This window comes from Diadema antillarum, unplaced genomic scaffold, assembly GCF_040938485.1.
Source record: "Diadema antillarum isolate AM-2024a unplaced genomic scaffold, OU_Dant_1.0 seq00001083_RagTag, whole genome shotgun sequence".
Lineage (NCBI taxonomy): Eukaryota > Metazoa > Echinodermata > Echinoidea > Diadematoida > Diadematidae > Diadema > Diadema antillarum.
In genome coordinates this window covers 637,505-652,732 of record NW_027271903.1, presented here as the reverse complement: position 1 = coordinate 652,732, position 15,228 = coordinate 637,505, and the positions used below count along the sequence as shown (strand labels likewise).

At 41.6% G+C, this 15,228-nt stretch overlaps 1 protein-coding gene across 1 annotated transcript; it reads left to right on the top strand.

Annotated features, from left to right (window-relative positions):
* Positions 1-2,234: 2,234 nt before the first annotated feature.
* On the top strand, positions 2,235-14,272 carry LOC139743447 (centromere protein L-like). Its single transcript, XM_071653929.1, has 9 exons — positions 2,235-2,432; positions 3,500-3,675; positions 4,264-4,357; positions 4,919-5,118; positions 5,616-5,703; positions 6,472-6,601; positions 7,170-7,272; positions 7,670-7,732; positions 14,192-14,272. The coding sequence occupies exons 1-9, from the start codon at positions 2,282-2,284 to the stop codon at positions 14,270-14,272; spliced, it is 1,086 nt and encodes a 361-aa protein (XP_071510030.1). The 5' UTR covers positions 2,235-2,281.
* Positions 14,273-15,228: the final 956 nt, after the last annotated feature.

The following is a 15,228-nucleotide window of genomic DNA, read 5'->3' as shown; positions in this document are numbered from 1 at the left end:
TTTATTCCTGGGTGCGTCATTTTCATTACAGACGCACTTACAATACGCGTCCGGTCCCACAACCTGTCCGGTCCCACAACGCTTGGTCATACTATAGTTAACTATACACAGCCCAGTCGCTGTACATACGTAGCTGTATTCGCGCAGCATATTAACAGCGTCTGGTCGGGCTAGGTCATAGTGTAATGTTAGCTGTATTTCGTAACCTACTTCACACATTCACCTCACCATTGGCATTGCATTGATCACAGCGCGTTCGGGCTGGTCGCTGCAGCTGGTCGCATATTAAATACTACTTAAACGCTAGATCTACTGCTAGTAGTAGTAGATATTGCTAAACTAACGTTACACGGTACACCACAACACTACAGCCCAGATTTGGTAAGAAAGACTACGCTAATACCTAACTGCGACCAGCCCCAACGGCAACGCAATACGAAGGCAAGCTCCCACACCACAGACACAGTTATAACTGTGTACTGTGTAGATCTACAAGGAGCGCCCCGGGGTTAATGCTTACAATAACAAGCCCACAAGTTCCAACACGACAATAACAAGTCCGCCACAACACTGAACACGACAAATAACAAGCCCAAGTTATTGTACCTTGGCTTTACTTGCCTTGTTTGAACTAGACAGAAAGATCCGTGTCTGTCCGGAGCCGGAGGAGTCTTATTTTTTTTATGCTATCACTCTCCGTAGGAGGAGGGGATCCATGAAGCCAGACGCAGTCTCCGCGGAACACATCCCCGACGACCAGATACAGACTGATTTTTCGGTCAAGCCTTGTACCTAAGTTACTGCGGCCAGCCTGAACGCAAAGCATTCGGGCAGTAAAACTCTTCTTTGCTTGAATTCCTCCAGTCAGGAGAACTGCCAAAGTTGCAGAGTTGTCTAAAACGTAACGTGAGCAATGGTGAGGTCTATGAATAAATAGTATACTAGTAGTAGTAGTAGTAGTAGACAAGGTCACAGGATAACAATGATACTTAGTTATAGGATCTAGAGGTCTATAGCTGTATGTTTGGTATGTAATTTATGTCAAAAAGAAAGCTCAGAGATAGGTTATGAAACAGAGAGGGGTTTCTCCAGTCATAGAGGGAGATAGTGGAGTTGCAGCAAGATCCAAGAAGAGTGAGTCTGGTAAAGCATTCGGCTTAACTGTGTTAAGGAGCACCCCAGGGTTACCTTGCTTGAACCCTGCTTGACGAGAGATAATCCCTGATGAACTACTAGTACAACTAGATCATGTACGTAATCTACTACCAAGTAACAACAAACGAGACAAGTTTTGGCAGAGAAAACCAAATTAAATACCAGTAGAGATCTAGACCCTGCATGTAGTAATCACCACCATTTTCTGCTCATGATGAACTGCATGTCGACAAAAAATCAAAGTCTTTAGTCTCCTGCACTGCTAACCCCGGGCGCTCCCTTAAAGTCAACCATTAAACCTTGTATTTGTAAGTTGTAGAGTTGTAAATTGTGTAGTATAGTGTACTGTGTTGAATGCATACCCTATAATGCACTGCTGACATAACAAAAGATATTTGTTGGAAGTTGGCAGCTGCACTTGGCTTAAAGTACGGTATCAGGTATGGACGATGGTTCTGGCTGGATTAACCCCAGGGCACTCCTTCACACAGTTAATGTGGCGTCGGGCTGGTCGCAGTAGGTTCTGGATGTGTACAGTGCAGTTTTGTTATGCAGTATTTTTTTTTATCATGATACACACGTAGGTTGCCTATTTGTATCTTTTTCTGCCTTGTTTCTCTATATTGTGAATGTATCATCAACGACTTTTTGTATTTGTCAGTTTTCACTGAATCTTTCACTCAACCCTTTCATTTCTTCAAGCTATTTACAGTCAAACAGTGATATAGAAATTAGAAGTGTTTTTGAAATCTTATTTCTGTGCTTTTTAATTTCTTTTGAGCATTTCATTTAGTTTGTGAGGATGCCTTTTGATTTTGTTTACATGCTGAAAGCTATACATCAAGCAATTCGCGGTATTCTTGTAGGACATACCATTACACACAAACTCACACACTAGCACACACACACATACACATATGTACAGAGAAGAGAGACTGAATGAGATACATACAAGTATCGAAGGCTGCCCTTAGAGGCTGCACTGCTTCATTGGAAAGCTTCCCTTTGGATCTTAGAGTGTTTCTTCATATGTTCGTGATGTCTTCTCAAACTCTCTCTTTATTTGTTATTTTAGCACCAGGTCAGTGTAGTGCGAAATTTTCCTGTGATAGAGGAACCATGTAAGATGGCATCTAGAGAAACCCCATCGACAAGAGTTCAGGTTATCACTCCAAGCCAAAGTCTTGGTCAAACAGAGAGAAGAAGCAAGAGTCGTTCCATAGCAAGGAGGCTGCATGCACCTTACACAAAGACTCCAGGGTCTCGCAAAATACATGGTATGTAGACAATTAACCCACAACAGAGGACTGCTTTGGTGTATCCAAAGTGCCCTTTCATTAAATAGTATCAAATGACCTCATAAATGTAGCACTAACGGGCATAGACATATATCGTTGCTGGGGCGACAAGACCTCGTATCTCAAACCTGTCAAATGTTCAGGAGAGCAAAAAACATGGCAACAAAAGCACTACACTGTATATCAAATGGGATAACCTTTCCTTTGACATGCCATGATGAAATTTTGGGGTAAGACAGCTAGGATTTGGACAGGACATCACTTAACTGATTATCTGACCATTAATCAAAAAAAAGTTATTTTCACCAAAATTTGAGATACAAGGTCTTGTCACCCCAGCGACGATATGTGTTGTACTAATGTCACTGGGCTATTGTGTAAGTGTTTGTTTGTAGATAACTAGTTTGTTCTTGTCTTTCCTACATGGGTGTACATAGTCATAAGATATGATTGTGAATCTATATGACTTTTCTTTTGGTTTTGGGAGTAAACCAAAGCTCTACAATATTCATTAAGGTCCAAGCTGTCAAAACTAAAATGTCATGAACAAGTTTCTGCTTTTAATTGAATGTCCATCTAATGCACAAGCTTTGTAAAGAAAATGCTGAAGAATCTGCAGTTGTAGACTTAATTTTAGTGCAAACAGCATAAGAAAGTATTATTCTGGTTTCATCAATTTTGTTCTTTTTTTCAAGAAATAAATTGTCTCGATTGTAATCAGAATTTATTTGGGTATTCTGTATCTGTGCATCATGAGATATAAGATCAATGTGATATTAACAGTTCAAATAGAAGCTTCAAGTAGGTTTCATGGCTGTTTGTAAGAACAGATGAGTGCTATGCAAGAGACAATCAGAGACATATAAAAGAACTGACTCTGAAGATTTTCTTTTGTGGGATGCCAATTCCCCAATGATTGGTGATTCACAGATAGCATAGAGGTCATAATATGCTATCATTTTCAAATTTTGCTAAAAGAATGGTAGCTTTCATTCAAAACATTTTTCCCTCTTGAGTGATGTCAGTGTGATATATTTCTTGTCTAGGTCTGAGAAGCAGACTATCCCGAACACCCAATGACTCCCGGGCATCCAATCAGAGTCTGCATAGGCTGGTCAACAAGACATGGCATGCCCATCATGTGACACCTCTTTCCAGGTTTAGCACAGAAGCGACTGCCTTGCGCAGGTTTGCCCGACATCTATCCTCCCATCTTCAGGCAGTAAGTGAACTTGATTCTTGGCACGGCACAGCACAGGGTAATCTTTAAAGGAGAACGTAACCTACCAGTAAATGTATGCTGAATTGAGAGAATGCCGCAATATTAGTCAAACACGTTAGCAAAGTTTGAGAAAAATTGGACAATCTGTTCAGATGTTATGAAGTTTTGGTGCAGCCATCAAGACTACAACGCTTTGTTAGGTCATGTATGGACAACAACATAAATTGAATTATGAAGAGAATTCAACTTATCTTTACTTTTCAAGCATAATGAAAGAGCACTTGACTTACCTCTTTCGGAAAGCAGGGGAAATAATATTGCAGTTAACATGCATATGTCAAAACACAAGTCAAATAAATGTGTACTTTTCATAAAGATACAAATTTTGTGGAATTCTCTGTGTCATTGCATCAGATTGATATGTTGCTTCTAAGTCAAGAGCACTTTTCCCTTTTTGAACAGTTCTCTCAATAAGACTACACTACAATCAACATGTTACTAGGAACAATTCTTACTCAATGGACTCTTGATTTACTTTTGTCTTTGTATTTTGTTTGTTTTGTTTTGTTTTTGTTTGTTTTTTGTCAGGAGTCACAAAAAGGTGTTGGAGTGATAGTGGAGGACAATATAATTTCCAAGTATGCAGTGTTTACCACACTTCCTACTTCTATCACTGACTGTGGTGAGTGATTCAAACTTGTTCAGGTTTACAGTGATGAATTGTAAACTAGTGATGTGAATTGATACAATGCAAATATAGAGTGTTGCTAACAGCATGGGATCATTTTAGAAATAGAAATAATTAAGTATCCGTGAGTCATTTGAAGTTTGAAGATTTACAGTAGGAAGAAAACAATTGTAGCTCTTTCCTCTGTTAAATGTTAAAGACATCTGTTAAGTTTTTAAGCCTAATTAGAAATAACATAAGTTTACTAACCCTGACAATGATCTACTGACTTAAGTGTAACAGTTCGTGAAAAAACACATTTCATTTAATATCATCAGTGATACTTTTGTTTTGTACGTAAGATTATTGATAACATGTAGTAGGTTCCCATGTTGCGTGTACATACATTGTTCTCATACTTAACCCTCACATTACCATTGCAGTAAACTTCCAATATGTACCCAGGTGTCACTGTGTAGACCCCATGAGGCCATTCATTATCATAAATTGATCACTCCATCATACAGTGATTTCAGCATTCCATCAAACATTAATCACTCCTTGGTGTGATTGCAGAGCACCCATCTGTGGAGTTGAGCATTTTTGGGTCCAAGAGCCAAGCTGCGGCGGCTGGGAGTTCTCCATCATGGACAGCCATTTTGTTTCCATCAGCGTCCATCCAGACCTCAAAGGACTCGGCAAACTTCTTCTCCTTGCCTTTGATGCTGGTCAAAGGTGCAGTCAGAACCACACAGTGTGTTCTTCACTGGATGGAGGTATGATGGAGCAAATTACACTTTAACACACTTACCGTGCATTTTCATAGGAACTACCGGCATTTAAACAGAGTTTAGCATGATCACAAATTTAATGTGTCCAGCTGTAACTGAATTTCTCTGATTATATGTTTTTCTAGTGATATCTCAGCTTTTCTTATGATACAAAAGTAATCTCAGTGACTAGCATTCAAATGTCCCAGATTTATCGCGTAAAACCCTACTTCTGTTTATGCTACAAGTAAAAGCTCACCAAACGGTAGTTCGCATAAATCAGGGGGTCCTCAAAGGAGCGAAGCTTCTAAGAGATGCTCATTCAAATAAACAGTCATTGAGTACAATATACATACATAGATTTAACTGCTATTTCTCCTTAAATATTTCACAAGTTTTCAAATGACAAAATGTATTGCTGTACTAAAAAAGTAACAATTCTAGTGTTCTGTGATTTGTCTATTAGGTGGATCTTTCTATCTTCCTTTTTTTTCCTTTTCCAGATGCAGTTTGACTGTTGCATAAAGAAACTGACCTTTAACCCCATGTACCTGTCATGGATGGTGTCAATGTGGGCGGGAAGTCTTCCAGGTTTGTTAACCCTTGACCTTTTGTACATAAGCTGACACTATTTTGGTGTTATTATCAAGTATGGTACGTAGAAGGACGTTCAGCATTTCCTCATAAGATTGCAGGCAAAGTTGTCTCCCCATCATTTTCACCTTGCTATTTCTGCCTCGATGCTGGTAGGTGCATGAATAATCATACAATTGTATGTAAGAACATTGTCACAGTATCACTCTCTATTAGCAACATATAGCCTGTTCATCAAGTTCCAATATTTTTTTAAAATTTATTTTACACTCTACACAAAAACATTCAGTCTGAATGGAAAACGTCCTTTCTGAAAAATTTCACATTTGATGCACTGTAACACCACACGATTGCAGTGGAAATGAACCTGATGCAAAGAAGCTTGCCATTACTGTGAATTCTGAAAAATGTATAATAGTCCTGCTGTGAGCTCATCTTGTCATTATGTTTTTTAACTTGTTGTTTTCAAAGATATGGAATCATGTAAAGGGAGAACTTGTGTATAAAATGAAGGTCTTTGATTTAAATACTGGTCCTCTTGAAATGATGTGACTGCATTTAGGAATGAACCTAGAACAACCCATCACTCCATGTACTCTATGTACTAGACTATGTCTCTGTAGTAAAGCTGTAGTATTTTTTTTTGGGGGGGGGGTGGGAATTGGGCTTGATTTGAAGCTGATAGTGCTCAGAATAAACACACACAGCCTATTCTGTATATTGAACAAAATGTAAAATTATCTATTACCTTATTTATTTTTGCAGATCCAAAGAAGAGTGGAGGGGACAAGAAGTGTGGTGTTGAGCTGGTCTACTCAATGCCAAAGGGAATCACAGGGCTCAACAAGGTTACCATGACAATTGATGCAAAGGATGCCAAGGCATTGTGGGAAAGGTATTTTTTGGTGCATTTTTCCTTAAAGTTCAAAAATTGTGATAGTGTATACACCATGCTTTTGTATTATTGACATTTGCAACTGTATTAACTTTTATGATTCATGATCTAATGATACAATGTACTCGGGTGCATCATGAATTATGCACGTAACAGTGTAGTGTAAATATACATGTAAATGATTTTGGTTCACATGTATAGTCAGTGAGCTTTGTAATAACAGCGACTGCTAAGTGTGTCGGGATAATTTTGGGGTCGTGTCTTGTGTGTGTGGCATTAGGCATCAATCTAGTTCTTATTTAATCATTACAATATTTTGAATAGCCTGCATATTGCCATGAAGTAGAAATACTCTCTTTCTCATTCAGTAAGTTCTTATTATTGTTTCTCATGTTCGGTCAGGTAAAACCATGAATTGGATTCCATGGCATATTTGTTGAATAGGAATGATTCTGAGACACACTTTTCGTGCAAGGCTCACTGGACACGTTAAAAATTATGGCTAGATACAAGGCAGCATGTGTGCTTCTATGTATTCATGTTGTTATTTTGATATTTATTTTGACAGTGTACATGATAATACATCAGGTGATGCTAAGGAGGAAGAAGTGACAGCTTTCATGAAGGCTCTAGAAGATCACTTCCATGCCTGCTTCAAGGTTCATCTATCTGTGAGTTAACCCAGCTCTCTGATGTTGACTGATTTAATCCGTTGAGGATGAGTCCCGAGTATACTCGGGCATGTGTCTATGGGAATGCGTGTTGTAGCAAAATCAGCCCATCCTCAATGGGTTAATGCTGCTTTGTTCTTGCCCCTACAATGCATTGCATGGCTCATTGATGCAATGTGGTGTTAATCCTGTGTTACCCTAACCCTGTTCATACTTTTAACCTACAGCTGTAATTATTTTCCCTGCCATACACTAGTTGACTGTTAGAAAGGGCCAATGAGAAGCAATTGCCCATATGACAATGCTTCATCTCCATAATTGCAATGTTGAGATTTTGCTGTTTAATGTTGTTGGAATATGACATCACTGCCCATTTTTCTTCAACTCATTTCATCAGGCACTTCATCTGAAAACCATTGGTACAGCTGCAGCGTATGTTGGAGCAGAGGGGAGAGTGAAGGTAAGGAGTGCTACAGCCTATCTATCAAACTTATCCAGTTCATATTTTTCTGTATGAAAAGTGAAGAAAAAATCAAATGTGTTGCCTCAGATATTCAGACTAGTGTTCACAAACATATCATAGGTCGGGTAGGTGACATCAGAGGAATGTGTAAAAATAGTGGTTATATAAATGCTTTGTTTTTACCATGCTTTTCTCACCCTAAATGAGAAGCAGACACAAATCGAGTTTCCGAGTAAACAGTCACCTTGAAGACATTTAATAGAACACAGCTTCAGACCAGATAACCAGCAGTGTGATGCCGAGAATAACCTTACAGTCACCACGAGGTGGCGCTATGTAACAAACTTGAATTGTAACATTGACAATCATTAACAACACTGGCGTGATTGCCCTTCTTCCTTACTCTTTCGTTTTTCACCTGAATAATAATGAGAATATAGAAGCTCTACAGTACTTGAGCTTAACAAACCATTATCTTTAAAATGAATAAGGGTGTGAACTATTATAACATACAAGTAGTTGCACTGTTCATGACCTATGATACCTTCAAGAATAAACTACCAAGAACTATAATAGGCTGGCTTATAAAAACACTAAGCTAACACCTGAAAATAATGATTACACTAACATCTGACTTAGACATCAAGAGTGTAATCATAAAAACTTACTGGGTACATTTAACAATAACACCAGATTACGCATCCCACCATCAGTTCTTCTCGTCAACGTTAATGAAAACAAGAATAATCACGAATTGTTACAAGCATATAACCATCACATCATATCAATACCTCTGTCAGACATGCTGACACTGAGTCATACAGTCCTGATTGATATGAAACATAACGTTCAGCAAAAACAACAGGTTTGACAATCATGTACCACCTGATAGGACAAGCTAGGATGGCATAAAATAAGAAGCTCCTACAAAGGCATAAACTTACACAGCATAAACAAAAGTATAAAATGATCTAAATGTTCTTGTGGGGACACAGGAAACACACACATCTAGATATATCATGAAATAGAATTACATATGCACGTAGCAAAAAACATTGAAATTTACGAGTAAAGGTGCAATTAGGGACAGGCAGTATGAGTGGCTATTCATAACACTAAAGATGTAAGTATATAAGGGTAACTGGAAGATATTAAGAAGATGAGGATATGTGGTAGAAATAAACCTGGTATTACACTCAGAAACAAGACGGCATATGCACCCACCAAAAATATAAGCATCATATGTTATGCAAAGCACAAAGGGGCAAATCACTGAGACATAAGCAGGGTGACTGAAAAATAATACACCTATCGAACATATCCACGACTAGATTATAGTACAGAGAACATACCAAGACAGCCAGGTGAGAGACAATAAAGATAAACAGGAATGTCAAACAAATACGGATTGGTAGAAATGAAGAATAAACATGATACAAGTACAGAGTAAGAAAAAGCCTGTTTGGGACACCTCAGAAAAAAAAAAAATAGTTAATAGGGACATAATGTAATAAACCAGATAGGAGGAAGTGAAATAACATACGTGACACTGAAATAACATGGCTATAAGAGAGACATGAATACTCGGTGAGTGAAGGGGGCCATTAGTCTGAGGTAGCCAGCAGTTCACACAGAAGACAAAGTATATCGTTGATTAATACATCAAATAATCATCAAACCTAGGTGGGAGGCGTCGGGAGCGCTGAGGGTGCCCAGTGGGGGTCACATGTGTGGGGGGACAACCTGGACTGTTAATAGTCGGAGCAGTGGGGGCAGGTTCCTGGGGCAGAGGGGGAAGGGGGGCTTCAGGAGGGGGTTCCTGCAGCGGGACACACGGGACATCTGGCCCAGGAGGCAATGAGAGTTCCTGTGGAATGTCTCTGCAGGTGTCTGATTGGAGCAAATCTCGCTTGTCGTCTGGGGGAAGCAAGTCTGTCTCATCTTCGTCAGACATCTGGTGCTGGGGAGGAGCCACAAGGGGAACAGGGACCCTCATGCATTGTGATGTCTTCACACGATATGACGATTTTCTGAGCTGAGAGCCAATGAATTTGCGAATGTTACACCACCTGCCATCTATCGACGTTACAAGGTATCGAGGGCGTGCGGAGGACTTGCTGCGATCTGACCGGAGATAAATAAGGTCCCCAACTGCGAGAGGGTCATCATTGGGGAGGATGCGGGAGGGAGCCTTGGAACGCTCGCTGTGGGGATGGTTCGAAAGGCGCTGTTCATGTTGTGAAGAGATGAGGTCCACATCTGACAGTGGAATTTGGCTGAGCGTGAATTGGTCGCGCTGAGTCCACATTTCACGTGCTGAAAGGCCACACGAGCGAAGACGGCTATTGCGATGGGCAGTGGCGAGGGACAGATTGGTAGAAAATGTGTGTATTTTCTTGTATGTGTGTTTGTGTGGTGTGTGTGTGTGTCTGTGTGTTCTGAATGTGTCTGTGTATATACATAGGTATTTTTTGTGTGTAATGTATACGAATATATGTGTGTACATGTTGAGTAAAGTCTCATATCCCCTCCATCCAATATTGTTACTTGCAGTAGAAATTCTGTGAAGCGCATGTTGTACCATGTCCAGTATATTTTGTAATTGCCTTTTTTTTTTCTCCCTTTTTGTTGGGGGGGGGGGGGGCGGAGAGGGTTGGATGCAATGTATTCATGTATGGCCGATACTCCGGGCTACCTTTTCTCCCTTTTCTCAACTGGCAGTTACTAATCGATAACTTGATTGTGCGATGGCTCCTCGGTACTTTATGCGACTTCTGTCATGAGACCTGGTTTAAAAGTTGCGAGATTATTTGAAAGCCAGTGCATCATCGCTAGTCAGGAAGGATAATTCATCCAGTATCTAGAAGGAAATATTTGTTTGAATGATGACAAAGAGAGGCAAATCAATACAGTGGAAATGGCATTCATAATTTATTTGAAAGAAAAAAGTGAACATCATACATGATATCATTAGCCTAAGAATCTTCCCATAAATTATGAATTCTTATTGAGCATTGATCATTAAGAATTCTTCAAAATAAAGGGAAGAACTTTCTTTGCTGGGCAAAGGTGAATATGAGTTTATCTGACTCATCCCCATTTGCTGATGCTGTGAACTCTGTTTCCATGCACAGTAATCCATGTTTGCTCTGCAAAATTACCAGTTGTGTGCATCTTCTTCAGTATTCCTGCACCGTCGGCTATTTAAGCTGGTGTGGAGGGACAACCGTGTGTGGAGCATTCCGCAGGGATGCACACTGATGGCAAGTGTCGGTGACACGTTTGATGGCAGAGTCCATGTCCAGGGCAAAAAAATGCCAACATGACAACAGTCTTGAGTTGTTGGTGGGTGGGATGGTCAAGTTGGAGATGGAGTGAAGTAAGCAGGCCATCAAGAACGCTACGGGGATGATGATGCACTCGCAAGGTGACAGGAGAGCCTGTACACGGCGGACAACCAACAGCCCATCTCTAGCTATGGTAGCAACAAGGAGATAGCGTTTGACGTCTTTGATATTGGTCAGTTTCTTAGACGGTCGGGTGCCCTGGAGAAGGTGAGCATGAGTACGTCGCAAGTCTGGGCACTCAGATTGTATACTGACCCACGCTGGCCGGGAAGTGAAGGGTAATTTCCGTTTCCTTGTGAGCACGTCCGTAGGGGACACTCTGTGAACAACAGAATCCTCTGTCTGACGAATGAAGAGGCATACCTGGCAAGAGGAATCATTGCGCTCTGGGGCATTCCTGCTAGCAAAATCTGAAGGAACATTGGCGGATCCGGCCAGATGGAGCACGGAACATTGGAACCGGCTAACTGTGGACAGGAAGGTTGACACACGTGGGCTGGCGGAGAACTCACCACGGCAGAGTTTTTCAAAAGCCTGTACACAGGGCTTGCTATCTGTGAGAATGCATGGCCGGTGCTTGGACTGCACAATGTAAGGGCTGAAATACTTGCAGGATGCTGCAATGGAAAGAGCCTCTATCTCACATGGAAGCCAAGTAACCTGCCGATCACGAAGTTTGGAGCTAAAGAAACCAGCTACCTGTGGCTTTCCTTGTCGTGTTATGTACAATGTGGCACCAATACCATGATCTTTGACAACACCATCAGTAACAATCCAGAGCTGGTCGCATGGTCGGGGAAGGGTAATGGCGCGGGGGGAGGCTAAGGCTTCCTGAGCGGTCTTGAAAGATGAACGCAAGTCATCGGACCAATCAGTGCGATCACTCGACTGACCACCAGCAATTGAGGCGTCCAGTGGTGTGAGGAAAATAGCGCAATGTGGGAGAACGAGGGCGAGCATCTAATATGCCCCAATGAAGGAACGCATTCCTTTCACAGTAGTAGGGGGCATGAGGCAAGCGCAGCAATGCGATGAGGGCTCGCTTGTAGGGTCCCATGGGACCAGATCCAGCCCAGGACCGTGGTAGACTTCGGGCAAATCACAGTCTTACCGGCTGAAAGATGAAGGCCTGACTTTCGGAGGGCATGCAGGACACGTGACCAATTCTGGAGGAGCTCCTAGGGGGTATCACCACCAATGAACAAGTCGTCTGCAAGTTTCACAACAATACCTTCCACAAGTAGATCCCCAAGCACACGACACATCAGCTCTTCAAGAGGAAGGATGGATTGAGGTATTCAACAGAGATGCCCACATCCTCTGGGCAAGCAAACACACCCTGTTCTAGTTCATCAAATTTCTCTTGGAGATCAACCAAAGAGTTACGGGAGTAAAGTGGCAAGCGACCCTTGCGTTTGGGAGGCTGAACAGGCCCCATGTTGACAACGGCCTCAAACGGGCCAACAGCACCATTATACCCAGTGAAGGCAGGGTCAAAAACATCATCGAACTCCGCATGGAGTGACTGAAAGTCATGTTTCGTACCAATGGGGATAATGCAATCAGGATCGAGCGATATCGGGTCAAAAAAACGACGCCCAGTATCACGTGAGACACCACTGGGCACGGGCCTATTGGGTACAGAGGGGTGGTCATCAGACTGAGGCTCTGGAGGAACGTAGACAGGACGAACCTGACAGAAATGTTCATGTTTACGAATCAGGCGGGGTTGAGGCGTAAGATTAGGGATACGCACTTTGCCTGCTACACTGGAGACCATGCACGGTTCAGGCCAAGATGGGTCAGTTGGGGGAACACCCTTTTGAGGGACAATCCTGGGCTCAAGGGCAAGTGTGTCATGAGACAATAGCTCATCAGGAACTGACAGCTCGACAAATTCACCAGGCAAAAGCACAGTAGACTGAGATGGGGCACAAAGGACATGAGCACGGCGAACTGCATGTGTCACATTGTCCGAAGGCCTGCGAGAACCATATGAAATGATCATGTCATCACCCACACAAACCTGGCGTTTAGCAGGACAAACCGACACATCGTTGTGCTCCATAAATGGGGTACCTGCGAGTACTTCTACATCAAGATTATCAATGACCAAACCCTCAAACACGAATGACTTGCCGTCACGAGTGAAGGACAGAGTGGTGTCCCCAACAACATCAAGGGGGGGGGGGGGGAAGACCCATCGCCTTGATGAGCAGACTGCGAACTGGGTTTTATGACACCCTGGAGGGACTGGACAGTAGAAGCTCTGATCATGTTACCAGTAGCACCACTGTCGACAGTGACGCGAACAACTTGGTACCCGCAAAATGCATCAAAATATGGAGACTGACGGACCTGGACTCTGAGGGCCGATGAAGAGTCACTGGTAGCCGTATCATCCTTCGGAGGGACAGGCTCAGACAGGTGGACCTGTTCAACTTGGCACAAATCATCAATCTCATCATCAGACTCTAAAATATGTGCAACCTGGCGGGCCTTAGCAATGAATCGCCTGTCTGCTTCGGGTAAGTACGTACACTCACTTAAATAACGAGTGTCTGGCTGAGGACAGTATTTACTGTTGCGCTGGGGGGTGCGAGTCTGCGGATTACGGCGACTGCGGGGCATTGGAGCACGCTGGGGACGTAGGCCTACAGGGCGCGGGGAAGGGGAGGTCAGGGTGCGCATAGCACGAGAACTCTCTGTGGTGTGGATTTCATCCAAAAGACTATCTAACGCCTGAGAGATTTCGGGTTTCACATTGGGATGAGAGTCAATATTTTCGCGTGTCTTTAATTTCGCGAATAGCACCTGACTCGCGAAATTCGTGAAAATAAAAACCTTACAAAATATGCATGTACAGTACATCCTTTCCTTTCTAATGTGAAATGTAATGGAACTACAGAGACGTGTGCATACATTTATATTTATCTCTTGTGTGACAGAAAGAATTCATATATTTTGGGGAGCATTGACCTGTCCATATTGTAAACCTGTGCAAAATTGTGTATCAATTTCTAAGTGAATGTTAGTAATGCCAGAACTCTTGAAGTACATGTTGTAGTCTCATTCTGAAGGACTGTGTTTATTTGTCATTTGACATCAGATGCTGTCAATCAGAGAAGCGGGTGGTGTCTTGCAACATCTCCTGGAACTTGCTGAGGAGCAGAATGTGGACATTCTTTGATCCAGACATTGGGGCTAAGCTGTGAAAGTGGAAACTCTCATGCAATTTATTTGTGATGCATCATCATGTTACCGGAGAGATCATAAAAGGAAGAAAAATGTGTGCAAAGGCGACTTTGGCAGTCTAACCTTTACAGTTTTCTAATTTTTCATGCTTTTTAAAAATATTTTCCATGTGATGAAGTAGGGCAAATTACATATCAATTTAAAGGACAAGTTCACCTTCATAAACACAAGGATTGAGAGAATGCAACAATATTAGTAGAACACATCAGTGAAAGTTTGAGGAAAATTGGACAATCGATGCAAAAGTTATGAATTTTTAAATTTTTGTGTTGGAACCGCTGGATGAGGAGACTACTACAGCTTGTGAGTCATATGCGTACAACAGTATAAAGAAAATGTAAAGAAAATTCAATGTATTTTCACTTTTTTCGCATAATAATAGAGCACTTGACTTGCCTCATTCTAAAGGCAGGGGGAATAATATTACCCATAACATTTGTCGGTAACGAGTCGGGGGAATGTGTACTTTTTTCAAAAGATGAAATTTTGTGAAATTCTCTTTATATTTTCCTTATATTGTTGTACGCATGTGACATTTAAGTTATTCACACACTGCAGTAGTCTTCTCATCCAGCGGTTACTGCACAAAAACTTCAAAAATTCATAACTTTTGAACGGATTGTCCGATTTTCCTCAAACTTTCAATGGTGTGTTCTACCAATATTGCTACATTCTCTCAATCCTTATGTTTATGAAGGTGAACTTGTCCTTTAAAGCTCAGCATCTAAGGTGTTCAGATTTGCAACATCAAAAAGTATATGCCGTGCACTCCCGTTATAACGAACACGGTTATAACGAAATTCTGGTTACAATGAAGTAAAAATTCAGGCCTCAACGTTATCCACTCTAAGTATTTTTATTGTTTATTTGTTCGGTTATAACGAAATTTCG